At 37.5% G+C, this 25,184-nt stretch overlaps 1 protein-coding gene across 1 annotated transcript; it reads right to left on the bottom strand.

Annotated features, from left to right (window-relative positions):
* Positions 1-16,682: 16,682 nt before the first annotated feature.
* Positions 16,683-24,951, bottom strand: LOC106094549 (uncharacterized). Its single transcript, XM_059361351.1, has 5 exons — positions 24,551-24,951; positions 24,391-24,483; positions 20,785-20,938; positions 20,590-20,723; positions 16,683-17,105 (listed from the first exon to the last, which is right to left on the bottom strand). The coding sequence occupies exons 1-5, from the start codon at positions 24,639-24,641 to the stop codon at positions 16,768-16,770; spliced, it is 810 nt and encodes a 269-aa protein (XP_059217334.1). The 5' UTR covers positions 24,642-24,951; the 3' UTR covers positions 16,683-16,767.
* Between the last annotated feature and the right edge of the window lie 233 nt (positions 24,952-25,184).

Below are 25,184 nucleotides of genomic sequence, written 5' to 3'. Positions count from 1 at the left end.
ACTAAGCCCTGAAAAAATATCAGCATCGTGCTCTACTCCCAAATTTCTTTTATTTGAGACCCAATTGCCATTGGTTTCGGGGGGGTTTATGGCCAAACATTTGGCCTCAAAATTGTATATCAAGTTCGTTTTCTACTATCAAATACCTTTTATTTATCACCATAGGCAATCATGACCGGTTTGAAGGGAGTTAAGAGGCGGACCCTGAAGTAATATCAGCATCGTGCTAGATCACGATTTTGTTTGAGCCCCATAATGTCAAGCTTTTTTGAAGGTGGCTATCAAGATATTCGGCACTACGGGTCTCGTTCAGATTGACACTAATAATTTTTTTTTGTACTGGTTATCTACATTAAAAATCATATTACAAAGCGACCACTTGGATCGCCACCACGTTATTAACGATCAACAGGTCCTCCAGCGTCCCTCGCAATTTAAAGGTAAACATTGTACTCTACTACCAAAGACCTTTTTTTTTGTCCTATTCTATCCTGATCAGACTTCATATATTATCTTTAATTCCTTTTTTTGGGGTAGGATAGGGGGCAATTCTCCTCTGACACTTCCTTTCATTTGAATACAATATATTCTCGGTCATCTTACACTAATAGTTTGGCGTTGTATTTATTGGAAGGAAAGGGTCGGTCCCCCCGACGCTAAGAAACAAACGACAATTTATTTGAGTCTATTATTGTCGCGATCAACTTGTCCTGCGGAACGGTAGGATGTGACCCAGATACTTGAATCCTTATACCGACATTAGATTCGAAATATACTGTCATAGACCTTTCTTTAATACTATCCCGATCGAACTTTGCGTCATAATGAAGTGTATTTAGTGGGTGGGCCGGTCCCAGACTCTGTCCTAAATTTGTATACCAGATTCGTAGTGAACTCCCAAAGACCTTTCATTCGATACCCATTTTTTAACGTTGGACATTTACGACCGTTTTGGGGGTTTTTGGGTTTGGGGAGGCCCCGTGGACATCTTGGACAATATTCTTATAACAGATGTGTACTAAGCTTCCAAATATCTTTAGTTTGATACCCATATTGTTCCAATCGGTAAATATGGCTTGTTGAGGGGTTTTGGCGGGTGGGGGGCGACTCAGACACCAAGGAAAAAACTTTCATATCAGCATTGCACTCTATCTCTAAATATGTATCATTTGATATCCATATTGTCCCAATAAGAAAAATACCTTTCATTTGATACCCATATTGCCCAAAGCGGTAAAAGTGTCCTGTTGGGTGGTGTGTTTGGGGGTGGGGGACCCCGCGACACTAAGGGTTACATATTAATGCCAAGTTCGTACTCTAATCTTTTTAAAATTTTAAATCCATATTGCCCAAAGCGATGAAAGTGCTTTCTTGGGGCTTTTTTGTACCAAATTCGTACTATTGTATACCAATTTTGTACTCTACTCTTAAATACCTTTCATTTGATACCCATATTGTCCCAATCGATAGACATGTCCGTTCGTGTGGGTTTTTGGATGGGGCGCCCCCTCAGGTTATTTGACCCCAAAATTTTATACCAACTTTGTGTTTTTGGGGTACCATAAGGTGATATTCAAAACTTTGTTTAAATCGGTGCACCCGTCTCCGAGATCTGGCGTTTTTGAAAATTGTGGTAAGGGAGAGGGTCCCTTCTAAGTACTTTCTAAGGGATCCAGTTTAGAATTTTAGGTCTTCCTACACAAAGTACACATTTACATGTCATTTATCGTTGAAATATGAACTGTACCCAGCACACTGACAGAATCATACCTAACGGAGGTATTACTAATGAATTTATCCAGTTTTTTTGTGTAAACGGTACCATATGATTTGGATTGATTTGGATTCATACTATTCGGTCTATCAATATAAATATGTCGAGGATGCCAATTCACATCCTCCAAAGCAGTCAACAAAAAATGAACTATAGACCGTTCCCTATCTGTGCTCAAGTAGTAAAATCGGGAAATAGGTTTATATGGGGGATATATTAGGTTATAAACCGATTCAGACCATATTTGGCACGTATATTGAAAGTCCTAGGAGTCGTTTTACAAAATTTCAGTCAAATCCGAAAAGAATTGAGCCCTCTAGAAGCTCAAGAAGTATAGTCGGGAGATCAGTTTATGTAGCAGCTAAATCAGCTTATGAACCATACTTAGCACAGTTGTTAGAAATCATAACAAAAGACCTGATCGAAAATTTCTGTCAAATCGGATAAGAATTGTGCCCTCTAGAGGCTCAAGAAGTCAAGATCCAAGATCGTTTTTTATGGCAGCTTTATAAAAAACATGTAACTAATGAAATTTTGTTTCGTATTCAATAAATGCTATACAACTTTTATACACATTGTAATATAAATTTTTATATATAAAGACCGATTTACCCTTTCCCGTTCTTAAATTTCAAAAACTAATGAAGAAATACACAATTCACAATAGAGAAATTTCGAACGATTTTACTCGTTCACGCGTTCGGTAAGATTGATTAATTTGATAATTCTTTAAAATACTATTTTACTGCCTGCTCCATTAATTTTGTTGCACTGAAAATTAGCGATTGTGTAAATCAACAATTAAAAAGGCGATAAGTTCGACCGGGCCGAACTTTGGATACCCACCACCTCGGGTATATATGTAACCACCTTTCGCCAAAATCCGGTGATTTTGGCAAAATTTAGGTAGTGAGTTATGTTATTCCATTCGATATTCTAGTTTAATTTGGCTCAGATCGGTATAGATTTGGATATAGCTGCCATATAGACCGATTTAAGGTGTTGGGCCCATAAAAGCCACATTTATTGTTTGATGTCGCCGAAATTTGGGACAGCGAGTTAAGTTAAGCCAAGACAAGCCAAGTTAAGACATAATTCTGCAATATTACACAGATCGGTTCAGATTTAGATATAGCTGCCATATAGACCGATCTCTTGATTTAAGGTCTTGGGCACATAAAAGGCGCATTTATTGGTCGATTTTGCCAAAACTTGGAATAGAAAGTTGTTTTAGGCTCTTCGACATCCTTTTTCAATTTGGCTCATATCGGTCCAGATTTGGATATAGCTGCCATATCGACCGATCTCTTGGGCCCATAAAAGGAGCATTTATTATGCGATTTTGCCAAAATTTGGGACAGTGAGTTATGTTAGGCTCTTAGACATCCGTGTCGTATATGGTTCAGATTGGTCTATATTTGGATATAGCTACCAAAAAAGACCTATATGGGGCATAAATTTTGCATATTGCACCGGATTATGACGAAAAGTGGTTTACATATATACCCGAGGTGTTTGGCCTGGCCGAACTTAACGCCTTTTTGCTTGTTTCGTCAAATAAGGTATTTTCATTGATGAGTCTTTACTGAAAAAACGTGCTTAAATCTTCAAATTTTTTTTTTTATTTTGTAAAGCGGACGTATTGTAGATACGTTTTAAGTGAAGCTAATCAATTAAAACGGGTGCTATATGTACTTCAAAGTAGGCATTTTTTTTTTAAATTTAACTAGTCCCTTGAGTTCTCTAAACGCAAAGCCAAGGCCCCCCTTTCGGGCTTATGTTTTTTTTTTGCATAACGATTTTCGCTCCAAACAATATTAGTAGTCTCCACAGCAAATTTATTGAAAAATGTCGATTTCGAAGCTATTTTTTTGACCGAAATGGGTATTTTGAGAAAAATTTCGAGTAGTATTTATTTTTGGGTTTAAAAGACACATTTATGTTCAAAATTCAAGAAAATTGTTATGATATCTCTATTAGTTCTTTTTATTCTTAACATTTTTTAATATATACTTTTTGCAGAAAGGGATTTTTTCTTGCTGGATAGTGCTCCAGCAAGAATTTTGGAAATCGAACCAAAAATAAAGAGTTGGCAGCCTGAACAAATTTTGGATATGACCAACTTTAGGGCCCTACAAGTGGCGCTCGGACCACTTACATAGGTCCTTGAAATTTTTCATTTCAAGGAGTTATATCTATCCGTTCTTAAATGGTATATATTTACTAATTTTTCGATTTTATCCCACGTTGCGACAGTGGAGTTGAAAGCAAAGAAATGTTGTATGGACAAGAGCAAATGTAGTCCCTAAAGCAATGAAGCCCCTATATTAATCGATCTCCCGATTTGAATTTTTGAGGCCCTATAAGATTTTATATCATCAAAATAATCCAATTATCAAATGATTGGTGGTGGGTTTCCAAGATTCGGCCTCGCCAAACTTCGTGAGTCTCTACCAGTTTTTTTTTGTTTGTAAAATAAAGCTAATATATAAACCATTTTTATTTGAGTCATAGGGCATTGCTAGTCAAGTTATTATGTATTTTATGAACTCATTATAAGACTTGACATATAAATGCTCAATTGCTATGAATGAATTCAAAAGTACACAGAAAAAATTAAAAAATGTGTTCAATTAAGAAATTTGTACATTCTTTTAAAGGAATTTGTGTTATTGATTAACAATTTTGTAGTTTAGATTTATGATAAGCTCAAAAATTCAATTAAAGTGGATATTAACTAATAAACCAACTAATTGAATGTTGCCCTTTCTTTTAAGCACTTCTTTTTAATGCTTTAATAAAAATAAATGGTTGATATTTTTCATACGAATAAAAAGCTTATTTATTTCATTGAATTAAATTGCGTATAAGCCATGAAATATACAGCTTAAAAATATAAATATATTTTTAATTTAATGATACCTGGTTTCGGAAAAAAGAAGAAAATTTGGCGAGAACATGGTCTGCAAAGAGTATTAAAAACAAATTAATTTATGTTCATTTTTTAAATGAACCTTAATAAATGCCAATCCCAGCATTTGCGTACAGTCCACGAAGACTAGATCCACATATGTTATCATTCGCCCTCAGCGCCATTTTCAATATAACAAACTATTAAAATAAGATAATATTAATAATAATTATCTTATATATAAAAATCAATTTGTGTTTGTTTGTTGGTTTGTTTGTTTGTATGTTTGTTTGTGTGTTCCTTATAGACTCAGAAACGGCTGAACAGATTTTCTTGAAATTTTCACAGATGGTGCATAATGACCCCGTGGTGAAAGTAGGGTACTAAATTTTTTGAAATCTGAAGGGGGGGCGGACCCTCCCCCTTACCCTTATTTTCAGAAACGCTAGATTTCGGAGATGGGTGGTGCGATTTCAGCGAAATTTTGTGTGCTCTCATATAGTACCCTAAAAATAAAAATTTGGTATCCAAATTTCGGATGGGGTACCTAGGGGGGCTGCCCCACCCTAAAACCTACCAAACATTTATTTAGACCAATCACGACAATATGGGACTCAACTGAAAGGTATTAAGGATAAGAAAACGTATCTGAAATCCAATTGTCGGACCAAGTGCTAGGATACGCTAGAATACGAATCTGATATCCAAATGTGGGACCACGTTTCTGGGGGTCCACCCCTTTCCCAAAACACCCTCCAAACAGGACTTATTTAATGCCCATGGGAATATGGGGCTTAAATAAAAGGTATTTGAATGTAGAATACGAATCTGATATCCAAATATGGGACCAAGTGTTTGGGGGGCCGCCTCTCACCAAAAACGTCCCCCAAAGGGGACAAATTTACGACCATTACAATATGGGGCTCAAATGAAAGGTCTTTGGGAGTAAAGCACGAATTTGATAGCAATATTCGGGAAAAGTATCTATGGGGCCACCCCATAAGAGGCTCAAATAAGAGGGTTTTTAAAGTGGAATACGAATCCGATATATATTTTCAAGGCCAGCTCACTGAGTGGCCGCTTATCCCACAAAACACCACCCAAGCCGGTCATGTTTGCCAACTATGGAAAATGGGGCTCAAATTAAAGGTATGTGAGAGTAGACCATGTCTCTGATATCAACATTAGAGGCCAACTGTCTAGCGGACGTCCCACCACCATAACAACCCCCAAATAGGACGTATTTGCTCACCAAAACAATTTGGGTCTTAAAGAGAGTGGAACTAAATATTCATAGTTTTTAGGGCCAATACCCCAAACCGGACATATTTGCTGACTTTTGCTATAAGGAGTTTAAATGGGATTAGAAAACGAATTTGATATCCAGTTTTGAGCGCAATGGCAATATGGGTTTCAAATAAATGGTATATGGATATATGAGAATAGAGCACGTTGCTAATATGGGGCTCAAATAAAGGTATTTGGGAGTAGAATACGAATTTGATATCCAAATGTAGGACCATGTATTTAGGGCATCACCCTTTCCTCCCCAAAGGTTAAAATTTCGATCATGTCAATATGTGGCTCAAATGAAAGGTATTTGAGATTAGAAAACGAATTTGATAACCAATTTTGGGGCCATGTGTTTGGGGGACGCCTCATCCTATAAACTCCTCTTAAGCCAATGGCAATATGGGGTTTAAATAAATGGTATTTGCGATGCTGATTTTTTTTCTGGGGGACCACCTCTCCCCCGAAAACACCACTAAATCAGACATCATGAGAATATCGGGCTGAAATGAAGAATTTTAAAAATGGAGTACACCTTACATCCAAACTTAAATTCGTAGACCAATAAAGATCATATGGGATTCAGATAAAGGCACTTATATTGTTAAACTGTTAGTCAAGTTAGCATGGTATTTCACTAAAAGATTTGTAACTGTCGAAAATAAACAATTCAAGAAAACTTTTGTTCCATATAAAGTAAAAGAAGGCGCAGCGCAGCGGTCCCGGGTCAGCTAGTATGTTAAATATAACATTTGCATTCTTCAATTTCCTCCAATTTGTTGCGTTTGGAACAACTTCACTACTTTTCAGTACTTCAGGGTATAAGTATTTTGACTAATTAATTCTCGAACAGTTTAGCTTACAGAAACTTTTTGAAATAAAATTTTAATTTCCTAATATGGCTAAAAGTAGTCATAAAAAGTCTTATTTAAATCTTAGAAATTCAACCTTTATTTATAATGCGTCATATGAGAGTTGATTTAAGTTGACAATTTCTATTAGCAATTGCTTTCACTTTTCCGAAAATTGTTATGCTATTGGAATGCATGACTGCCTTCGCTGTACTTTTCAAAATAATTCCAAATTCAGTCTTAAGATTGGTACTATGCTCGCTTTTCGCTCCCAATTCAATATTTTTTCGCGAGCATTTTTTTTAGTGTAATAGATATTGAAGCAAATAAACTTGTTGATTTCATTCAGTAGGACATTCCCTCATTACTTAATTCTATAAAAGTATTATGTTATCATTGAAGTTTTGTAGTGTTTTAAAAGTGTTCGAAACTCGAACATTGTACCAGCCTATACCCATTATAAAGAATGCAAACGATATCTAGTCGATATGCATTAGCATAAATCTTAACATAAAACTTTTTAAACCGTAATACAGAACTAGTTTTAAAACGTCACAAATCCCATCAAAGTGGTCTGCGTCATTCGGGTTTAATACATATAATTGTTTATTCAATATGTTTAAATTTATAGAAAAACTAATTAATGACGATAAATATTCATTAGTTCTCACAACATTAATTTTTGATGTTGAAATCTTATATAATTTTTATTGTCTTAATGCCTACAGAAACTAAGATAATCAAAAGAAATTTGAACTAATAACCATCTGTTTGCCTCTGACGGCGGTTAGTTTTTTTATATCCACCACCATAGAATGGCGGGTATACTAGTCTAGTCATACCGTTTGTAACACCACGAAATATTGATCTGGGACCCTATAAAGTAGTTATATTCTTGATGGTCTCAACACTCGGAGTCGATCTAACCATGTCCATTCGTTTGTCGAAATCACGATAGCGATCGAACGCGTAAAGCTAGCCGCTTGAATTATGCACAGATACATCTTATTGATCGGGGTCGATGTGGACTGCAAATTGGCGATCTTCTTGAAGCCGCACGTAGTGTTTTGTTATGACATCCAAAACCAATGGTTAGTATTGTCCCAATCAGTTTGTTATCTTATATAGCCTTCTCCGGCTCCAAGAAGTTTCTATGTCTACCTGGTTCTGTAGAAATGGGTGCGTAGAGTAAGCTTATGACCTTCAACTAACTTAGCACGTGTTTATTTATTTCTTATACCCTCCCCTATTGGATGCAAAATGTAAATTTGCCCATGAACATTCCATTAAAGAACTGGGGAAATCTAATAAATCAACGATAAAGGACCTTCTTTTTATAGCCGAGTCCGAACTGTGCGCCGCAGAGCAACACCTCTTTGGAGAGAACTTTTTACATGACAACGTACCTCACAAATGTCGCCAGCATTGGGAGAGAACCATGAGTGAAGAATTTTCTGATGTTCTTGCCAGGATTCGAACCCATGCGTTAGGCGTCATAGGCGGACATGCTAACCTCTGCACTACGGTTTTTGATCGTCTTGATATTCTAAGTCGATTTAACCATGTTCGTCCGTCCGTCTGTCTGCATGTCGAAAGCACTCAGACTTTGGAAGGTTAGATGGGATTGTTTATGGGCCGTATCGGTCCATATTTTGAAAAATTTGACATATAAACCGATCTTGGATCTCGATTTCTTAATCCTCTAACGGGCGGAATGTTATCCGATTTGGCTGACATTTTCTATCAGGTGTTTTGTTATGACTTTCAACAACATTGTTTAGCATAGTTTAAATAGGTTTTTAACCTGACAAAGCTGCCATATAAATCGATATCCCGACGATACTTCTTGCGCCTCTAGAGTACACAATTATTATCGGATTTAGCAGAAATTTTGAGTGGTTTTGTTTTGACTTCCAACAATTAAATTGCTTCATAACCTGATATAGCTCCTATATTAATCGATCTCGCTATTATAGAGCCTCTTAAAGGCGTAATTCTTATCTGATTTTGCGAACATTTTGTATAACGACTTCTCCTATAACCTTCAACATAAGTGCCAAATATGGTCTGAATCGAACCATAACCTGATACAGCTCCCATATAATCCCTCGACTTTATTGGGTTGCCCAAAAGGCGTTTAAGGTGCATATCACAAGCGTTGATTCGGTTTTTTTAATGAATTTCTTTCAATACATGTGGTACCCGAAGCGAAGTGGAAAAATTCGCTTTTACACGGAGTAGATGCAAATGCGGCCGCGGGCAGCCATCGATTTCGAGACGAGAGTCTCAGTGAGGGGTCAGATGGCACTGGTGCTTATTTAAATACCAATGTGTGTCAATGATACTCGAGATGACAAGACGAGCTATTGGCGCCTTCAAATAACCAACGCCCATCATCAGAATCTTTTCGCAGGTTAGGGGCGGCTGGAGGCGAGCGTCATATCTTGAAGCAAGCGGCTAACGTCATCGAGGGATACACGTGCTATCCCACAAATCCCATGCGGCTGGGCCATAACCCGCCCACGGAAAATTTTAAGAAATACTTTGAGGAACAAAAGAATAGAAAGAATGGACTCCACTAACGTCCAAAAATGGGTTGAGGCCCAACTTTGGATACACATCACATCGGGTATATATGTAATCGCCCTTTCGTCACAATCCGGTGAAAATTGGATAACTTATGCATCCAAACTCGGTGCAGACTTTGAGTGGTCTAATAAATATAGGTCACTGTTGAATTTTGTATTTGAAATTTCAACAAAATCGTGTAATAAATAAAGCTTTTATGAGCTTTAGACCCTTAACCGGCATATCGGTCCACATGACAGCTATATCTAAATACAGTTCCATCTGAACCATATTTGAGTTGGATGTTGAGAAACGTAAAACTACTCACTGTTTCAAATTTCAGCGAAATCGGTTAAAAAATAAAGCTTTTATGGGCTTCAGACCTTTTATCTGGAGATCGGTCTGTATGGCAGCTAAATCTAAATATATTCAGATCCAAACCATATTTGGGTCAGATGTCGGGAGACCTAAAACTGCCCACTGTTTCAATTTTCAGTGAAATCGGGTAATAAATAGAGTTCTAATGATCGGTCTGCATGACAGCTATATCTAAATATAGTCCGATCTGAACCATATTTGGGTCCTATGCTGGGAGGCGTAAAACTACCAACTGTTTCAAATTTCAGCGAAATCTGTTAAAAACTAAAGCTGCTATGGGTTTCAGACCCTTTATCTGGAGGTCGGTCTCTATTGCAGCTATATCTAAAAAAAGTCCGGTTTGAACCATATTTAGGTCAGATGTCGGCAGGCTTAAAATAGCCCACTGTTTCAAATTTCAGCGAAATCGGGTAAAAATAAAGCTTTTATGGGCTTCAGACCCTTCATCGGCAGATCGGTCTATATGACAGCTATCTCTTATTATAGTCCGATCTGAACCATATTTGTGTCCTATGTTGGGAGGCCTAAAACTACTCACTGCTTTATATTTCAGTGAAATCGGTTAAAAATAAAGGTTTTATGGGCTTCAGACCAATGTATGGGCATTAGACCCTTTACCGGCAGATCGGTCTATATAGCAGCTATATCCAAATATGCTCCGATTTGGCCTGTTCAAGAACTTAACCAGCGTGCATCAAAAAGACGTATCTGTGCCAAGTTTCATCTGTAAAGACACACGGACATCGTTAAATCGTCTTAGAATTTTAAAATGATCCGAAATATATGTATATACTTATAGGGTCGGAAATTGATATTTCGATGTGTTGCAAATGGAATGACTAAATGAATATACCCCCTATCCTACGGTGGTGGGTATTAAAATACATCGAATGCCTTTGTAGTTAGTGGTGGATAATTTATTTATTTTTTTATTGTTTATTTATTCATTTATAAACATTTTATTTCTTTTCTATATATTTATTTACTAACACTCAAAAAAAAGTTCGGATAAAATAAAGAAAAACTTAGTTCAAATAAGTTAGTCAATTTTAATCAAATTTTGGTTAAAGCAAGGAAAAATTGCAAGTTTTTAGTAAGTTTTGCTCAGCGGAAGGTGGCCACCGAGGCGCAGTGGTTAGCATGTCCGCGTGATTATCAAAAAAAAAAATGTAGTGGTGGTTGTCCCATTAGTAATGCTGGCTAAATTTGTAAGGTATTCAGTCATGTTAAAACTTCTTTACAAAGTGGTGTCGCAATGCGGCACGCCGTTCCGACTCGGCATAAAACAGAGGCCTTTATCATAGAGTTTAAACTTTTGTCGGATTGCACTCATTAATATGAGAGAATTATCCTCTGTTGCTAAATGGGACGTTCATGGGAAATTTAGTAGGTAGTTGTTACTCATCGGAGATTTATGGCAAATAGTTCATAAACTTAAGTTTGGGAAGTTATTTTACCTAACCAACTTTCTTCTCAACAAGTAAAATATTCCTATAGCAAACAACGTTTATATTTGCCCAATAAAAACATGTAGTTATTGGATTGCCTAAAAAGTAATTGCGGATTTTTTAAAAGAAAGTAAATGCATTTTTAATAAAACTTAGAATGAACTTTAATCAAATATATATTTGCCATTTTGTTCGATAACCTTTTGCCATCTTCCTGGTAAATTTAGTATTCCACGCTCATAGAACTTCTGGCCTTTATCTGCAAAAAACTGAACCAAGTGCGATTTTATAGCCTCATCATTGCCGAAAGTTTTACCATTTAAGGAGTTCTGCAAAGATCGAAATAAATGTTAGTCTGATGGTGCAAGGTCAAGGCTATAAGGTGGAAGCATCAAAAGTTCCCAGCCAAGCTCACTCAGTTTTTGGCGAGTGACCAAAGATGTGTGCGGTCTAGCGTTGTCCTGGTGGAATATGACACCTTTACGATTGACCAATTCTGGTCGCTTCTCCTTGATGGCTGTATTCAATTTTTCCAATTGTTGACAATAAACATCCGAATTAATCGTTTGGTTCCTTGGAAGCAGCTCAAAATATACCACACCCTTCCAATCCCACCAAACAGCCTTTGAAGTGGTTTGAGCTGGTTCACCATGCTTGGACCATGATCGTTTTTGACTAACGTTGTTGTAAACAATCCATTTTTCATCTCCAGTTATGATTCGTTTTAAAAACGGATCGAATTCATTGCGTTTAAGGTGCATATCACAAGCGTTGATTCGGTTTGTTAAATGAATTTCTTTCAATACATGTGGTACCCGTATTAAAATTGACGCCAAACAAACAAATGTAAACAAAATTTCGCGCACTTTTTTTCTAAAACAAGCTAAAAGTAACAAATGATAACTGACAGAATAAAGAATGCAATTACAGAGTCACAAGCCGTTGAAAAAATTTGTCAACGCCGACTATATTACCGACAATTAATTTTTGGGCAACCCAATATTATTAGTTCAACGTTTGCTATAAGCCTATATTTTTCAAGTTGAATAAATATTCGTTCATAATAGTTTACGAATTTACTAAATTTGAATAGTATTGAATGAAAGTAATTCAAGTACATGTTTAAACATAAAATTTTGTTAAATATAAACTTAGGATGGCATATTTTGTAACAGAGACGATTACATACATTAACTTCTCAGTAGTATCAAACCTAGTCTTAATGCAATTATAAAGAGGCTTTGCAAAACATTTTTTGTCAGTCATGCAACCATCACTCGATTAAAAACTTAGAAGATCATAAAAAAAAACGTTTGATTTGTGACTTTACTTTGTACACGATAATAGATCCATGTTAGAAACTCTAAATCAAATACCAAAAGAAACCTTGAAGGTTTATGACTGATACAAAATCTTATTAAAAAACGCCAAATCCGCCTTTTACATTTTCTTCTGTCTATGGAACAATCTAATAATTTACCTGCGCTGTGACGGATTGATCCTCATATGTTTGTGCGTTCATAAAAAAAACAAATATGCAGTTAAGCATTATGCGCAGGGTCATAAACCATTCTAAGCAATGCCCAACTGTATGTGACCGCCCACGAAAAGGCGTCGTTCCATATGTGTGCACTAATAAATACACAGGTAACAGCTAAAAACCACGCAAAGAAATTAGTTATTATTGCTACTGGTCAGAATAGCCCGAACATGAAGCGTAACACGGCACGAAATTTTGGTAAGCATTAGAAAACCAAAAATAGCAGTGTTATTTACTGGTCTTTATTTAACCCTGTTCGCAGGGACGTTGTAAATTGAAATGCGAACTATAATTTATGCAGCGATGAAATATTTTAACGCAAAGGATTTATACAACTAATTGCAGACGGACGTATACCTTTTTTTGGTAATACTAAACGGAAAATAAAACCAGATAATTGTATCTATGCTTAACACTTTAATTTCTTTTTCAACAGTCTATAAAACCTACAACATATTGTGGATATTGCTTAACGGAATTTCCGTAATAAGATCACCATCTCCCTTTGCGATTAATTTAAAATTGGAAATTTTTCAAAGGCCATTGAAAACTTAAGTTGTGAACATTTCTATTTTGATGGACCCTCCCCTTTACCCTAATTTTCTGAAACGCCAGATCTCGGAGATGGGTGGTGCGATTAAAGCTAAATTTTGTGTGCTGGTATCCCAATTTAGGATTGGGTACCTAGGGGCCCGCCCCACCCTAAAACCTACCAAACATATATTTAGGTCAATAACGGAAATATGAAAGGTATTTAAGATAAGAAAACGTATCTGATATCCAATTGTCGGGCCAAGTGTTAGCGGGACCACCCCAACCCCCAAAACATCCCTAAATCGGACATATTTACCGACCATGGCAATATGGGACTCAAATGAAAGATATTTGCGAGTAGAATAGGAGTCTTATATCCAAATGTGGGACCCCGTTTCTGGGGGTCTACCACTTCCCCAAAATACCCCCTAAACAGGACTTATTTACTGACCATGGGATTATTAGGCTTAAATAAAAGGTATTTGAATGTAGAATTCGAATCTGATATCCAAATATGGGACCAAGTGTTTGGGGGGCCGCCTCTCCCCTAAAACATCTCCAAAGAGGACAAATGTATGACCATAGCAATATGGGGCTCACACGAAAGGTCTTTGGGAGTAAAGCATGAATCTGATATCAATATTCGGCGAAAGTGTCTATGGGACCACCCACCCCCACAACACCACCCAAATGGAAAGTATTTGCTGACTATAGCAATATGAGGCTCATAAAGAGGATTTTTAGAGTAGAATACGAATCCGATATATATTTCAAGGCCAACTCCCTGAGTGGCCGCCCATCGCCCAAAACACCCCCCAAGCCGATCATATTTGCCGACTATGAAAATATGGGGCTCAAATTAAAGGTATGTGGGAGTAGACCACGTATCTGATATCAACATTAGGGGCCAACTGTCTAGCGGACCTCCTACCACCATAACAACCCCCAAATAGGACATATTTGCTCACCAAGACAATTTGGGTCTTAAAGAGAGTGGGACTAAATATTCATAGTTTTCCCCAAACCGGATATATTTGCTGACTTTTGCAATAAGGAGTTTAAATGAGATTAGAAAACGAATTTGATATCCAATTTTGAGACCAATGGCAATATGGGGTTCAAATAAATCATATATAGTTTTCCGGGCTTTGTGTTTGGAGTATCACCCCAATCCCCAAAACACTCCTTAACCGGGCATATTTACCGTCCATGTCAATGTGGAGCTTAAATACAAGTAACTGGGGGGTAGAGCAAGAATTGATAACCACTTTCGGGAACAATTTTCTGGGGGTCTACCCCTTTCCCAAAATACCCCACAAACAGCTATTTTTTAGTGACCAAATAAAGGTGTTTGGGAGAAGATACGAATTTGATATCCAAATGTAGGACCATGCATTTAGGGCATCACCCTTTTCCCAAAACACCCCCCAAAGGGTAAAAATTTCTCGACATTGCCAATATGTGGCTCAAATGAAACGTATTTGAGATTAGAAAACGAATTTGATAAGCTATTTTGGGGCCATGTGTTTGGGGGACGCCTCATCCTGTAAACTCCCCTAAACCAATGACAATATGGGGTTTAAGTAAATGGTATTTGAGGGAAGAGCACGATGCTGATATTTTTTCAGGGCTAAGTGTCTGGGGGACCACCTCACCCACGGAAACACCGCTAAATCAGATGTCATGAGAATATCGGGCTGAAATAAACTATTTTAAGAATGAAGTACACCATACATCCAAACTTTAATTCGTAGACCAATAAAGATCATATGGGATTCAGATAAAGGCACTTATATACTACTAGCGATATACTACTTTCGTAGCATGGCATTTAACTAAAAGCTCTTTAATTGTCGAAAATAAGTATTCCAAAGAAACTTTTGTTCCACATAAAGTAAAAGAAGGCGCTGCGGAGCGGCCCGCGTAATCGATAAAAGTACCAAACAAGTAAGAGCGTGCTAAGTTCGACCGGGCCGAATCTTATATACACTCCACCATGGATCGCACCGCATCGTCGACTTCTATGCGCGATATCTCTTTTTAGGTAAACAAAGAATATTGAATAGGAATTGTTATGCTATTGGAGCTATTGCAAGATATAGTCCGATTCGGACCATAAATTAATGCTGAACATTGTAGAAGTCATTGTGTAATATTTCAGTTCATTCGTATAAGAATTGCGCCTTGTAGGGGCTCAAGAAGCAAAATCGGGAGATAGGTTTATATGGGAGCTGTATCAATCTATTGATCGATTCAGACCATATTAAACACATATGTTGAAAGTCATGAGAGATGCCGTTGTACAAAATTTCAGTGAAATCAGACGAGAATTGCGCCCTCTAGCGGCTCAAGAATTCAAGACCCAAGATCGGTTTATATGGCATCTATATCAAAACATGGACCGATTTGGCCCATTTACAATACCAACCGACCTACACTACTTAGAAGTATTTGTGCAAAATTTCAAGCGGCTAGCTTTACACCTTCGAAAATTAGCGTGCTTTCGACAGACAGGCGGACGGACGGACGGACATGGCTAGAACGACTTAAAATGGCATGACGATCAAGATTATATATTCTTTATGGGATCTCAGACGCATATTTCGAGTTGTTACAAACAGAATGACGAAATTAGTATACCCCCACCCTAGGGTGGAGGGTATAAAAATGCAACTGTTGTAATGAATTGTATTGTATATGGATGTGTGATATATGCATACATGTCTACGCATGTACGATAAGTGTATGTCACTTAAATTATCTCAAACGCAGTAGGTTTTTGGATTTATTTTCAATGTAAACGTACTTTTAGGATAAGTCGAATGAAGCCTCTCTGTTCACTGGAGAACAAGACGCCTTTTATAATTTCTCCTCTTTTGAGCGGCCTATGATTTTGTCAGAGAAGGCCTATACCCCAGGGAATGATAGGCGGTGCCTAGGGTATAGAAAGAAAACATTTGATCGGTCGTGTTCTCAAGACCCGAATCGTCAAAAGCCTCCGCAAACCAATCGCTTATATTCCACTGGAGTTAGGCATAGCCACTTTACCAGTCGAGGTTTCAAAAGAAAACTGTGCTTTGGAGTCTGTTCTACTCCCGGTCTTCAACTATTCCGCTCCACTGGAAACAGACGGAGACCAATGTTGTCGTCTGAGTGGCCGTAAAATGCTTTCCTATTTCGAGGTGAATAGATATTCTTGCGGGTCGATCCACTCAACGATTCAAACAAGGATATGGAGGTGGAATATAATCAATAATCATAGTGATGCAATCGCTAAGAGGGGGGAAATGGCATCGAGGAAGAAGAAACATTTATTTTTAATCAACTTTGCTTGTGCCATTGATCCGTATTAGATATTTATTATTAATTTATATTCTGTCTTAACATACAAACAAACAGAACTACTATATATAATGAGATGCTCAATCATTTGCATATAATGCAACTTTTACTTCATTATTATTTTACATTGTTTATTCCCATCCATTATAGTTTGCTGCCGTTGGAATATCTTCAATGAAATATGTAGCCGGTATATACGAAAATAATTTTGAAAGACGGTCCGTCATGATAGTCTCGATGGCCACCTTTATAGCAGGACGCAAAATTTCGTAGAATTCATGCCAATTGTCATTAAAGACCGCATTGGCACTCTCTTCTAAAACTTCATGTCCATGAAAGAGATTATCCAATCGTATGCCAAAGCCGCCAACTTCTTTAATATCCACATAGAGTTCCTCTATATCGGCAAATGTGAAACCGTCTTCATCGCGGAGCTTGAAGCCCATTACTAACTTGATTTCAAGATGATCTGAAATAATGAGAAATCAAAAAAGTTAATTATTTAAAAAATTCATAAGTATTATTTTGTTAACATAATACTGTAAATATATACTGTTAACTAATAAAGGAGAGTGGCTCAACTAACTGTTTTTTCGACGGCCAGATAACGGCTATATTCTGGAAGCGGTTCATTTTAGGAAAGGCAAAGGAAGGGCGTTAATTGCTAACAGATTTTTTCACCCCACTCAAGAATAATCCCAAATCAGGAAGTTGATATCCAATTTTGGAATAACATGAAATAGGAGAGAAGATAAATCCATCCCCAACTTCTCCGAGAAAATATGTTGCTTGATAAGGACAATTGAAAGAACCCATACTGGCGCTTTACTTGGAGACGTCACACAGAAAAAAATAAAAACTAGGTTCAATTAATTAATTTGTACATTCAATTAAAACATTTTCTGAAATCGGTTCTATAAAGGAATTTGTGTTATTGAATAAAAATTTTACAATTTGGATTTATCATAAGCCCAAAATGCAATTTATATAGTGGTTATGGAGTTAATCATAAACCGATTATTTGAAAGATGTCCTTTTTTTGTTTGTTTGTTTATTTAGGTAAAATGGTTTTATATGTTAGACAAAATTAGTTATTAAAGATATAGTAATATAACCTTACATCTATATTAGTACTATTTCATTACTTAAGTTAGTTGGAAGTATTTAAATGAAAAACCTTCGCTGAAATAAAGAAAACAAAAAAACACCTCAAGAGTCGTCTTAGGTATCCGTTCGGAGACCTCTTCCATTTTCTTCCGTCGCTTCGATTATACCGTGATGATATGAGATGCTCCTATCCTCAATCCATTCTCCCATCGCGTTAAGTCCCACAGGCGCTGTGGCTACCTCGCACATAATCTGTATGTCTATGGGTCGGATATATAGAATAATCTCCAGTGCCCTGGTGGGCGTGGTCCTCATCGCTCTGCCTATGCCAAGACTACGTGTTTTCTGAACTACTGCAACATGTTTCCAACAAACTACTGAGACGTAGGTAAGTATCGGTCTTATCACGCTCCTATGGAGCCATTGAACTATCATCGGATTCAGCCCCGTTTCGAGCCTACTTCCCGTCTACAATGTGCCCAACATCTGTGAGCCTTCTCAGTACGCTCCTTCCAATTAAATTCCTATCCAAGATCCCTCCTAAGTATTTGACCATATCAGATATCGAAATCGTCTTGAAAAGTGGTGTCAAATTGGCCCACCTTTGTCTTCCTCGTGCACAGGCATATTTCAGGCATTTCTGGGTTAACATTGAGGATACTTTCACCACAAATTCTGTAATGATAAGCCATTGATCAACATCATTGTTCCAAGGGACAGTCGGTGATGGTCTCGTCGTCAGCCTCCTGTTTGTTAGGCGGTATTGAGTCACCTGCCACTGCACGGCCTGATGTCTCAATATGAGGGTTTTTGCCTATCCTTGTTTTCCCAATCTACAAAAAGAAAGCCTTGCTCGCGTAGTGCGCCATGCCTTCAGACTTAGCCAAACTTGTCACGGAGACTTGATCAATGCCAAGCACAAGGAGCGTTCCTTCCTCCTTCTGTTCCCTTTTGAAGACTTCCCACTTCTCAGCGACCAAATCTTGGTGCAACAGCGAAGTGGGCTACCGAAGGTGGTCTAGGCATAAATCCCTGCAAGAGAGCAGTAGGTCTTTTCAGCAGGAGATACACGTTGCCTTCAGTGGCACTTGTCTCCTTGGGAGGAGAGAATGTAACATATACAAAAAGCGAAAAATGCCTGGGTATTTTGCTGGACAGTAATTTGATCTTCAAATCCAACATTTTGGAAAGGGCCCTACTCATGCCCGACACACCTGCAAAAGGGCCATTGACATCAGATGGGGGTTTAGACCGCGCGTCATGCAGTGGGTATATACTGTAGTTGTCAGACCAATAATGCAATATGGTTTTGTGGTCTGGTGGACGGCGCTTCAAAAGTCCACCTACTGCTCAATACTCAACAGGATCCAAAGGATGGCTTGTTTGTGCATCACAACCGCGCTGAGGACGACACCATTTGATGCACTGAATTTAAAGTTACATCTAATCTGGACATTGCGGCCAGACAAATTGCTGTGACCACTGCCGTGAGACTAAGAGTGGTTTCTCTTTGGTCATGTGGCGGCTACGGACACTGTGTTATTCTTGATACAATATCCGATGTTGCAGGCAGTATGGTTTACACCCTAACTGAGCCGCTTTTTGATAAAAAGTTCTGTACCACTGATACCTGATAGAAGCGATCCCTGGTAATAGACGTTACATAGACTTCTAAACAGATGGTTCCAAACTAGACGACCGACTTTCCAATTAAGAAAGTGGTGGAATGGCTAAGATATAGTGTCATAACGACGAGTGGCAAAAATATCTCCTCAGACATTCAGGCAGCCATTAAATCCCTGGTGAAAGCATTTCTGAACACAAAAACCACCCTTGCCTGTCCCAGATCTCTGAACGAGATGCTGAACAGTTCAAAATTCACCTTTTGTGGGAGCCGGGTCACAGAGATATCCCAGGGAATTCTAAAGCGGACGAGCTAGCGAGTTCTTACACATTCCAGAGAAACTGGGATCTCTGGGTATGTGTCTTGCGACATGTAAGCTAAGTTTTCAGGACCATGCCCGAAGGTACTACGAATGATTGATGGCCACAAATCTAGACCAGAAGAGGTCTACCGCTTTGCGGTCACCGGCTAGAAAAGACGTCTCAATCATTGTGTCTGTCATGACAGGTCACTGTCTAATCGGAAAATATGCTGACAGACTGAATGTTGCCAGTAACTACTTTAGCAGAAGCTGTGAGGACATCGAAGAAGAAGAGACTATAGAACATCTTCTGTGTGTGTGTCGCACTGGCAGTCAGAAGGAGTTCCACTTTAGGTTCCCTTTTCTTTGAGAACCTGTCTGATTTAGCTGATGCGAACATTTGCAAGTTGGTGGGCTTTAAAAGCGATCTGGATGGTTCTGTTCCTGTGGTATCACAATGGACAAAAACGTCTGAGTTTGTCTGATGGCAGACTGCCAACAAAACCAACCACTCCAACATTCGTTCCGTCGCAAATGTTCTGCCCCATCCCTTGATGAAGACCGTCGCCGGCTAGGGAGATTTCTGCTACGTGCAAATAACCATCTAATGCTTGAAAATATTTTTTAACGGCGGCTTATTTTACCAGTTTAACGTAATGACTATATTTTCAAATATCGCTCGTTTTTGGAAATTAGAATTCTCCAACCGTTCTTTTTGCCAAATTAAAAAATTTGAAAACTTTGAGCGATTGTTGATGCTTTCACCAAATTAATAAAATTACTTGAAAATATTTTTCGCCATCATTTTGATTTCAGGTACGGCATTTAATCGACTATGTAGTTGTGGGTTTCATTTAAGTATTGACTTGTGACCAACAAAGATTTAAATTAGTTTGCTTTTATTGTAGTTATTATACATACCGGCACGGATGAACGCTTTGCCATTTCCATTCAGAGCCAAACTTAAGATTCTACCTTTGATGCTGTAGTCAGAATTGATGTTCAATTTGGGCACAACCAGTGTAGATGTTGCTATTAATTTGTTTATGTCAAAACTGGAATTAAAAATCTATTAGTAACACGATATCGGGATGTTAATTACAATGATTTACCTACCTAAAGTGGTCCACGTGTATATCGCCCAATCCCCGCACTTCTAGATTATGTAAATTGGCGTGTATCGAAACAGGGGGGCTTAGATCGTGATCAATATTGAGATCTTTTATGAAAAGAGGATCCAAAGCGCCAACCGAATATAAACCAGTGTCATCTGAAATTAAAATGTTTGTTGTTATTTCGATTTATATCCGAAAAATCTCTTAAACAAAAAAAAAAAAAAAAAAAAAAAACAAGTAAAAGCGTGCTAAGTTCGGCCGGGCCGAATCTTATATACCCTCCACCATGGATCGCATTTGTCGAGTTGTTTTCCCGGCATCTCTTCTTAGGCTAAAAAGGATATAAGAAAAGAGTTGCTCTGCTATTAAAACGATATCAAGATATGGTCCGGTTCGGACCACAATTAAATTATATGTTGGAGACCTGTGTAAAATTTCAGCCAATTCGAATAAGAATTGCGCCCATTGGGGCTCACGAATTAAAATAGAGAGAATGATTTATATGGGATCTGTATCGGGCTATAAACCGATTCAGACCATAATAAACACGTTTGTTGATGGTCATGAGAGGATCCGTCAAACAAAATTTCAAGCATATCGGATAATAATTGCGACCTCTAGGGGTCAAGAAGTCAAGATCCCAGATCGGTTTATATGGCAGCTATATCAGGTTATGAACCGATTTGAACCTTATTTGACACAGTTGTTGAAAGTAAAAATAAAATACGTCATGCAAAATTTCAGCCAAATCGGATAGGAATTGCGTCCTCTAGAAGCTCAAGAAGTCAAATCCCCAGATCTGTTTATATGACAGCTATGTCAGGTTATGGACCGATTTCAACCATACTTGGCACAGTTGTTGGATATCATAACGAAATACTTCGTGCCAAAATTCATTCAAATCGGATAAGAATTGTGCCCTCTAGAGGCTCAAGAAGTCAAGACCCAAAATCGGTTTATATGGCAGCTATATCAGGTTATGAACCGATTTGAACCATATTTGGCACAGTTGTTGGGTATAATAACAAAACACGTCGTGCAAAATTTCATTCTGATCGGATAAGAATTGCGCACTCTATAGGCTCAAGAAGTCAAGACCCAAGATCGGTTTATATGGCAGCTATATCAGGTTATGGACCGATTTGAACTATACTTGGCACAGATGTTGGATATCATAACGAAACACGTCGTGCAAAATTTCATTCCAATCGGATAAGAATTGCGCACTATAGAGGCTCAAGAAGTCAAGACCCAAGATCGGTTTATATGGCAGCTATATCAAAACATGGACCGATATGGCCCATTTACAATACCAACCGACCTACACTAATAAGAAGTATTTGTGCAAAATTTCAAGCGGCTAGCTTTACTCCTTCGGAAGTTAGCGTGCTTTCGACAGACAGACGGACGGACGGACGGACAGACGGACGGACATGGCTAGATCGACATAAAATGTCACGACGATCAAGAATATATATACTTTATGGGGTCTCAGACGAATATTTCGAGTAGTTACAAACAGAATGACGAAATTAGTATACCCCCCATCTTATGGTGGAGGGTATAAAAAAACACGCAGCCAATTGGTAATAGAAAATTTGAATATGATGATTCTTAGTCTAGCAACTTGTTTAGATAAAACTGTCATATAGACCGATCTGCCGATCAAAACAATACATTGTTTTAACTCTCCCGACATTCGACCCAAATATAGTTCAGATCGGACTATATTTGGATAAAGCTGCCATATAGACCGATCTGCCGATAGAGTGTCTAAAGCCCATAAAAGCTTATTTATTTCCCGATTTCGCTGAAATTTGAAACAGTGAGTTATTTGAAGTCTACCAACATTCCACCCAAATATGGTTAAGATCGGACCATATTTGGATATAGCTGCTATATAGACTGATCTGTCGATAAGCCTCCCGAAATCCGACACAAATAAATTTATATATAGCTACCATATAGATCCTTTACCGGTAGGGGGTCTATAAATCATAAAAGGTTTATTTATTACCCAATTTCGCCGATATTTGAAACTATGCATTGTTTTAAGCCTCCCGACATTCGACCCAAAAATAGTTTACATCAGACGATATGTAGATAAAGCTGCCATATAGACCGATCAGAGTCTAAAGCCCATAAAAGCTTTATTTATTACCCAATTTCGTTGAAATTTGAAACAGTGAGTTATTTTAAGCCTCCCAACATCCGACCCAAATATGGTTCAGATTGGATCATATTTGGATATAGCTGTTATATAGACCGATCTGCAGATAAGGGGTCTACAGCACAAAAAGCTTTATTTATTATCCGATTTCGCTGAAATTTAAAGCAGTGCGTTGTTATAAGCCCCATGACATCCGACCCAAATATAGTTCAGATCGGACTATATTTAGATAAAGCTGTCATATAGACCGACCTGCCGATAAAGGGTATATATCCTATAAAAGCTTTATTTATTACACGATTTCGCTGAAATTTGAAAAAAATGAATTGTTTTAAACCTCCCGATATTCGACCTAAATATGGTTCGGATCGGACCATATTTGGATATAGCTGCCATATAGACCGGTCTGCTGATAAAGGGTCTAAAGCACATAAAAGCTTTGATTTTTGCATGATTTCGCTGAAATTTGAAACAGTGAATTATTCAAGCCTCCCAACAGCACATAAAACCTTTATTTATTACCCGATTTTGCTGAAATTTGAAACAGTGAGTTATTTTAAGCCTCCCGACATTCGACCTATGTATGTTATAGATCGGGCTACATTTAGATAAAGCTGTCATATAGACCGATTATCATTTTACGGTTTGAAACCCATAAAAGCTTTATATATTACCCCATTTCGCACAAATTTTAACCTTAGAGATGTTTTAAGCCTATCGCAATCTGACTCACACATGGTTAAGATCGGACGATATTAAGATATAGCTGCGATGTAAACAAATCTGCCGGTTAAGGGTCTATAAATCATAAAAGCTTTATTAATTACCCGATTTCGTTGAAATTTAAAATAGTGGGTTGTTTAAAGCTTTCCGACATCCGATCCAAATATGATCCAGATCAGACTATATAGATATAGCTGGCATATAGACCGATGTTGCAATTGAGGGTCTTAATCCCATAAAAAGCTGATTTATTGCTTGATTTCGCTGAAACTGTTACCCATTTAGATGTAACTATGGATATGGTAGTGGAGTTATAATAACATAGGATGAATAATATATCCACGGTGGTGGGTATCCAAGACGTTTTTAGTTGTTATATTTTTAAAACATTAAAGAACATCATATATGTTTAATGCTTTAATAATAATAAAAAAAATAAGAGGGCAATATGTGTTATTTGAACATTTTCAACACATTATGTGGTAATACGGAAAATGTAGAAAGGCCTCACAGCCTATAGATATTTTCAGGTTTCTAACCTAATTATAGAAACTACGATTTAGAATACATTCCCTATTTAGATAGCCAGACAAAATTTTAATATTTGCAAAAAACAAGAAACCAGTTTTTTTGCTATACCGCTTATTTAAAATTATATATTCAAATTTGAATAAAGCTGCTGGCTAAAAATAAAATAAAAGAATAAAAAATTACCATCATTCCATTCCGAGAAAAGGGCTTGAAAATTTCTGCCAAAACAGTCATTTAATTCTGGATCAGTCAATTGACACTGAGTCAAGAAGTCCGCTGGAATAGACCAATAGACATTGTCAATGGGGTATAACTAACATAATTAAGTATTTGAAGTACTTACGCTTTACAGTGTGTATCCTGGCCTTAATTAGTCCCGCTGCCAAAGTTATTAACAGGACCACATAAGCACTTTGTACCGAAGCAAATAACATTATATATGACAATGGTTTTCAATTGCGTACTTTACTTTTACTGTTGTTTTATTTAAGAGGTTTATTTAAGCACGAACGGTAGCAATAATTGTTCGAAAGCAATCTACTGATGTATGCAATTTCTGAAATACTGATCCGATTTTTTGTTTTGATAAACATTTTCCAAAACATTCATTTCGATTTGGAATTGGAATTAATGCAAACAACATCTGAAAGTGTTTCGCGAAACCAGTTTCTCCAGAATCTTCGTTCTGAGCACACAGGAGTTTGCTGCTCACTTTGTATTTGCATGACTTACCCCCTACATTAAGCCATCTCCTTCAAGCTGGGCAATATGCAAAGAAAGTGATGAGTCGGAAGGTCATTCCAGATGACATGTCCTTTGAGTTTTAGTATATATAATGTTATCGACATATGTCATAACAAAAGCTGTATAATCTACAGAACATTTGCGAGTCGAAATAAAAACAAACATTCATGTGGTATGAATCTGACTGCTTAATGGCCCATACTAAATGAAGCTCAGTCGTGATGCTAAAAAAC

Source organism: Stomoxys calcitrans, chromosome 2 (genome assembly GCF_963082655.1).
Source record: "Stomoxys calcitrans chromosome 2, idStoCalc2.1, whole genome shotgun sequence".
NCBI classification, from domain to species: domain Eukaryota; kingdom Metazoa; phylum Arthropoda; class Insecta; order Diptera; family Muscidae; genus Stomoxys; species Stomoxys calcitrans.
This window is presented reverse-complemented; position numbering and strand designations above follow the sequence as displayed.

Bases quoted from the DNA above. Each gene is read 5' to 3' on its own strand.
- LOC106094549 (XM_059361351.1), bottom strand. From the start codon at position 24,641: ATGTTATTTGCTTCGGTACAAAGTGCTTATGTGGTCCTGTTAATAACT. The intron at 20,939-24,390 runs GTAATTTTTTAT...TTTTAATTTCAG, and splicing joins TTTCTCGGAATGGAATGATG to ATGACACTGGTTTATATTCG. The intron at 17,106-20,589 runs GTATGTATAATA...TCATTATTTCAG, and splicing joins CAAAGCGTTCATCCGTGCCG to ATCATCTTGAAATCAAGTTA.